Source organism: Schistocerca nitens, chromosome 4 (assembly GCF_023898315.1).
Source record: "Schistocerca nitens isolate TAMUIC-IGC-003100 chromosome 4, iqSchNite1.1, whole genome shotgun sequence".
NCBI classification, from domain to species: domain Eukaryota; kingdom Metazoa; phylum Arthropoda; class Insecta; order Orthoptera; family Acrididae; genus Schistocerca; species Schistocerca nitens.
Genome location: NC_064617.1, coordinates 541,575,446 through 541,582,589, shown reverse-complemented (window position 1 = coordinate 541,582,589; position 7,144 = coordinate 541,575,446). Strand labels below are relative to the sequence as shown.

General features: G+C 45.4%; 1 protein-coding gene across 1 annotated transcript; it reads right to left on the bottom strand.

Moving 5' to 3' along the window:
• Window positions 1-236: 236 nt before the first annotated feature.
• Window positions 237-1,400, bottom strand: LOC126252424 (prolactin-releasing peptide receptor-like). The gene has a single exon (XM_049953314.1). It carries the CDS (start codon window positions 1,398-1,400, stop codon window positions 237-239), a length of 1,164 nt encoding a protein of 387 aa, XP_049809271.1.
• Window positions 1,401-7,144: the final 5,744 nt, after the last annotated feature.

Genomic DNA, 7,144 nt, shown 5'->3' with positions numbered 1-7,144 from the left:
GAGGCAGCAACGCCAACCACTAGAACACGAGCTGCGGACGCCGTGAGTCGTTCTTGGATAACTTAATGGAAAGGCAACCACCCGCGATAAGTGACTAATCCAGGTTCGTGACAAAGGCCATTCTGATATATAACTGATGGTTGTTCCTTCATGAAATGTATTCGCAGTTACGAACACCTGCGAATACATTTCATGAACTTAGGGATCACGGTGATTGTAGTGAGGGTAAGACTTACCTACAGGACTCCGGTAAGGAAGTTGTTCTCCGCCTGGACGTCAACGAAGGCGCCTTCCATCTGGAGCTGCACCTCCTCGTCGCGACTAGAGTATATGACATTCGCCGTGGACGCCACTGACGTCACCCCGGGTCCCTGCTGGCTCTTCAGAGGAGCGTCGGCGACGAGTTCAGGCCGCCGCGGCAGCAGCGCTTTCCCGCCGGCTCCGCCCCCACCGGGGCCGTTAGTGACGTCACCGTCCGCCGTCTGTTGGCCGAAGCAGGGCAACACCTGCTCGAACTCCTTGCGGAAGTTGTCGTTGAGCCAGGCGTACAGGAAGGGGTTGTAGCAGGTGGAGCTCATGGCGAGGGCGTGCACCACGAAGAAGCACAGGTTGAAGTACTCCCAGCGGCCGGTCGACATGTACACGTCGTTAGTGAGGTTGAGCACGGTGAGTGGCATCCAGGAGACGCCGAAGATGGTGACCATGGCGATGAGCATGCGGTTCGTGCGCCGCTTGCGCTCGCGGTCCGCCTCCTCGCGGCGCGAATTCTTACTTCCGGGTTTGCTCCTGGCGCGGTCGCCGAGCTTGACGGAGACGCGCACGTAGCAGAAGGTGACCACGAGGAAGGGCAGCGCGAACTGCACCGTGGCGGTCAGAGCGCCGTAGACCTGTCGCGCGCGCTCCGTCGGCCAGTACTCCTCGCAGTAGAAGGCGCGCCGGTCCGAACGCAGCACCGTGTAGATGCCGTACGGGATGGTGAGCACCACGGACAGCAGCCAGATGCAGCAGATGATGGCCACGCACGTGGACAGCTTCATGCGCGGCTTGAGCGGGTACACGATCACGAAGAAGCGGTCCACGGCGATCGAGGTCAGCGTCAGCGTGGACGTGTAGACGCTGGTCCCCTGGGCGAAGGCTACGACGCGGCACAGAGCGCTGCCGAAGACCCACGTGCCGAGGAAGGTGTAGAGTGGCGTGAAGGGCACGCAGAGGACGCACAGCAGGATGTCCGACGTGGCCAGGTTCCCGATGAACAAGTTGGTGACGGTCTGCATGGCGCGATTGCGGCCCACCACGTAGCACACCAGCACGTTGCCCATGATGCCCAGCGCGAATATGCTGGTGTACAGGACGCAGAAGAGCGCCTGGACCACCTGGTTGTTTATAATGTCGCTCTCCATGTCGACGCTGACGATCGTCGGCAGCGCTGTTGTTGAACTGGCGGCGAACTGACTACTACTAAAATTCGTGATGTTGGAAATATTCATCCAAGTGCCGTCTTCCATATTGTTTCCTTCTAAAGACAGTCTACGCCATTAGCCGTGGACCTGTGTACTCCTCTAATTAAAAACTGAAAGATTGTTACAGATCGTGACTAGTAATATAGCAGTAACCATATTCACCACCCTGCATCGACGGGAAAACCTGAGGCCTGATACATCATTATATCTGATTTTATGCAGCGAAACATGACATGAAACTAGGTCGTATGGTAATGAAACGATTTGGACACGTGTACATTTGCCAACGTAATTTCACTAAAATCTCATTTTTCTTACCGAAATCCACAGTGACTATTTTTACTACAATCCATAATCCAATTATCCATCAATACTTCAATCATATGTTAAATATTTCAGGTAAATTACTTTCAGAAATTATTATCGCACGAAAACAGAATGTGTGTGGCTTCGCTAAACGCACTTTTTATTTCTGCCTAGCGATCTTTCTGGCAATAGGACACCTACTTCAGATGCACAAATTTGTCTCCCTCCCAGAACTGAAAATACCGAACGTCTCGGGAACTGCCCGTAGCACTTAGCCTACAGGTGGTTGGCACAGACGTCTGGGATGGAAAACTGGAGACTGATTTACATCGCGAGAGCTACCTGTTGAATTAACTTGCAGTCTGAAGTTTCGTTTAGTTTTACTGCACTTTGTCCGTCAACGGAGAAGTTCACTGAGTAAATCTGCGCATTCACTCGTTCTTGTTTATATTTTAGAACCAGGATGATGAAACGTCAGGCTGACTGAAATATTTTCTTATGGGCAAAATTTAACAAATAACAAGTCACCTATAGTGCACTTCATTTAGCGGACAGACACGTACTTCGGTATAATATGCACTCTTATTGGACAGTCGACGTTTTAGCTTTCAAAGTGTAAAGCTAAAAGGAAAGAAATTTAACGCAATGCACTGTGAGTTACACATTCTGTCAGTTTTACGATAAAATGTATTGAATATTTCGCAATGCTTCGCTGCACTCAGAGTGTGACGGCATTTCCGATTACTACAGTCGGTTGGGGTCAAGTCAGATGTGTGTCATCTTAAAGCAAAGGCAGTTTCACATTGTATTACAAAAAAGTGGAAAGATAACAGTCTAATGTCGATATGAAGCAATTAGTTGAGTTCTTTCTTCTTCGTTGTTTGCTTTTCACTGCAGAAATTGCTAAAACGTGTATTAACTTGCGTCAAGAGGCAGTAAGTTTTGTAGCAGCTGCTTATTAGGATTACTAACTACTGTTGAACACAACCGTGTAATTGTATGTGGGTGCACTTGGCGTTGCAGGAAGCAGCGTTGAATGGTCACTTTAGAACCTAGCGAACAGTAACGCAAATCGTTTCTGAACCTGGTTGGAGGAACGGCATTCGAACGCCGGTTCCCCTGGCTGTCGCGAGGTGCCCGCAGCACTGTGGCGCCCTCCGGGTTGCGGTGAGCTCGCGCGCAGGCGACAGCAGACGTGCGACTGGCGGGGTGAGTTGGTAGCGCGCTCAGCTTCCCCTACCCCGCCTACCTACCCCTGAACGGCGGTTGCGCAGGCGTCGCCACCTGTCGGACATCGCCGTATTCGTCAAGCGGTGCGAGCCGCGTACAGTATCTCTCTTCTAGCATGTGCTTCATATTACCTCATACGTGTTAGCCCAACACGTGTACAAATCTGATAAAGAGACTGAAATGAACACAATTGTTTATGAAGCATTCACATTTACAATACAGTGCGTGGCACTAAAATTTAGACGCAGCTCTCGAAAGCACGAAACTATAAGCTTGAGAATACTTACACAAGACGATTACTTCTTCAGCTTTTTTTTTCTGTCTTTAGAGTATTACAGTTTAAGAGAGTTTGCATCAGTCTCGTTTCACTATTATTTATAGAGCATCATCATTTTTGGTTCTGTAAATATAGTATCCATTGTATGTTTCTACATGTGAAACTCGAGTTTCTCGCTCAGTAAAAAATGTTCAGTAGGTTTGACATTGCGTCAGTTCGGGGTCGATCTGATAGTGTATCAAAACGACATATCAAAAAGAATCATCCGATTTGGCACGTGTATATTTCTGAAACTAATAAATATATACTATGAATTTGGTTTTTGGCGAACGGGAAACTCAAAAATATTTTTTTCATACATTTTCATAGGTATCCAATATGCCCCTTGAGGTGCACGGCATATGTCGATACGGTATTCAGATTGTTCCCACACTGCAGCCAGCATGCCTTGAGTTACAGCGTCCACAGCTGCTGTTATGCGATGTCTCAGTTCATTCATTGTTGTTGGTAACGGAGCAACATAAACAGAGTCTTTTATAAACCCCACAATAAATAATTACATACAGTCAGGTCCGGTGACCTTGGAGGCCAGTAATTAAAGGCTGAATAATTTGGTCCAGTGCTACCGATCAATCGTTCAGTAATCCTTTCATTCAAAAATCCAGATGCCAATGTGGCGGTGTCCCATCCATTGGTAAATGAAGTCGTGCGAATCAGTCTCCAACTGTGGGAAAAGAAAGTTCTCACGCATATCGAGATATGTGCTTCTGGTAAGTGTTCTCGGCAAAGAAAAGTGGACCATACGATGCACCTTTTCCCGTGAAACTGCACAAAACAAAAAAAATTTTGAGAGTCGCTCTCGTGTTGTACAACTTCATGTGGTTGTTCGTGTCTCGTATTTTCACATTATGACGATTCACCTTTCCATTTAAATGGAATGTTGTCTCGTCACTAAACACTAAGCGTGGAAGAAAACTGTTATGCTCCATCTTGCCAAGAGCGAAATTACGGAACGTCACACGTTGTTGTCTGTAATCTTCACGAAAAGCTTAATGTGTAAACCTCGACGCAACACATGCCAGACGGACATCGGGGCCATGATGAGCTGTCGCGCTGCGCGGTGAACAGATTTCTGCGGACTCCTTGTGAAACTATGGTGAATGGGTTCGACGTCTGTGTCAGACACTCGGGGACGGCCCGGCGATTTGCCTTTATACGAACAATCTGTTTCTCGGAATTGTTCGTGCCATCATCTAATGCTCTGTGCTGTAGGAGGATTCTACTCCATACCTAGTACAAAAGTCACGTTGAACTGTTATTACTGACCAGCACTGACCGAAACGTAGAACACAAAATGCTTTCTGTTGTCCCGACACTACCTTTACTTCAACTGAAGTGGGTGCACACTGCTGCAACCTAGCGGGAACCATGTAAGACTCGAGAGTTTACTCTTTCCAACAACACGTTGTTCAAGCACATACCTGAAATAACATAGTATTTGTTATTTCTTAAAATCGGATGATTCTTTTTGATACACCCTTTATTCTTGAAGAATCAAATTAGTCAAGATCACCAGTAATTCTTTTTATTACTATGACCGGTTTCCACAGATCTACGCTGTCATCATCGTATCTTATAACATTATTAGTTGCACATGCTTGTTGCAAGACTGAAAGTCACAAAGTGATGTTACGTCAAGTAAAACATGGCAGGGAATGTCAGCATGTCACAATGAAAATAACACAATTAAAACACACATGCTGTCCCAGCTTACACTCATAATGTTACAAGATCCGGTGATTACACCGTAGATCCGTCGACACCGATCATAGTCATAAAAAGAAATTTAATTCTTCAGAAATATTAAAAAATGTTCAAACATCTCAAGAGAATGCAACTGGGGGACAAATTCGACATCCGCCAGTACTTCGACAGGTGAGCGCTGTGCAAGGAAATTTAAACCCTTAATTGGCGGGGCCAAGTGACCAAGAAACATACATTGTTTGTAAATGTTTCTTGCACGTATTGAGCCAACAGGTTTCTCCATTACTGCTAGCAGACGCTGTAGTCGGAAAAACATGGTTGTACTTTCATCCTTCACGATATCTTGGCTTTTGGGAACTCGAATTTTCTCTTGCTGCATCTGCGCTGTTTTCATCCCACGTTTGTCAACTTCATACAAGATGTCTTCATAGAAATTTTGACTTGGATTCACCTGTTTTGCATTAAGAACTGTGTTTATGTTAAGAGGGACATGGAAAGGTTGATGGAGTGGGGGAGAGGGAAAGTAAATTAGGGAGACAGACAGGCAGTGTGCCTGTGTGTATGTGTGTATGTGTGTATGTGTGTATGTGTGTGTGTGTGTGTGTGTGTGTGTGTGTGTGTGTGTGTGTGTCTGCGAGCGTTATTGCAGAAATTATAGCTTCTTGTAATATGCATCCACAGCAAACTCTTTAAACGAAGTACCTAATACTAGAAGTTTGATGGAGAGGAAATGGGGTGGGTGGGTATCAATTGCCATGATTAGGGACGGGGAAGATGTGAGGACATAGTAGTAACAAGACATCAGTCATCCTCTTAAAGGAACACACTGGCCGTTTTTGGAGCGATATAGATTTGACGACCTAGAAAAAGGGTTGGATACTGTACAACGGCACAAGGCGTTCAAAATTCTGAGAAATGTAGAAGTAAACTATAGTAAAAGACGGGTAATATGCAACACGTACATGAAACAAGAGGGAATAATAAGATTAGAAGAATGAAGTGCTCTATTAAAAAGACACGGATGAAATCTTTCGCTCATACTATTCAATCTATACATCGAAGAAGGAACGGCTGAAACAAAGGAAGGTCAACAGTAGGATCATTATTCAGTGTGAACGGGTATCAAAGATAAGATTTCTAGCTGACGTTGCTATCCTTAGTGAAAATGAAAAACGTTACCGAACCTGTTCAATACGGAATATGGATCGAGAAAAAACTGAAGAAATACGAAAGTAATAATGAGTTGCAGAAACGAGAATAGCGAGAAACTCGCATCATAATTGGTGACTACGGAGCAGAAGAAACGAAGAAGTATTCCTGCCATAACGAAGTCTCTTAGTATCAAACATAGGCGTTAATTTGTGAAAGAAATTTCTGAGGATGTACATTTGGAACACAGCAATGTATGGTAGTGAAACTTGACTGTGGGAGAATCGGAACAGGACAGTGAAATGTGGTGCTACAAGAGAATGTTGAAGATTAAGTGGATTTATAAGGTACGAAATAAGCAGGTTCTCCACAGAATCGACAAGGAAGTGAACATATGGAAACAACTGACAAGAAGGGACAGGACTACAGGACATGTGTTAATGAAGGGAATAACTTCCATGGTACTAGAAGGACCTGCAGAGAACAGTAATTGTAGGGAAGGAAGAGATTGTAATACACCCAACAAAAAATAATTTTAGGAAGTTGTAAGATTACTCCGAGGTGAAGATATGGCACGACAGAGAAATTCGTGGCGTGACGCATCTCTCCGTTCAGAAGTCTATGACCTCTCCACCCCCCCCCCCACCCCCAGAAAAAAGTCGTGGAAACGAGATTAATTTTCAGACTGGAGCTATAGTGTGTGTGTGGTGTTGCCAGTAGCCACAATGTGAATGAAATTTTCCGATTTCTTTATATATCAACATGCAGACGACTGTTGCGCCTTATCAGTTATAATTCTGTATCAGAGGGTAGGCTCTCGTGATCTGGATAAAGACTGTCTGCCGTCACATGCCAAGAAATTGACAGGAACTGATGCTACCATCAAATGCAGGTCCATCTCAAAGCATGTGTTTGTTTCAGTACAATGTCCTCAAGGTGGTCAGTAAGCCATAAAACA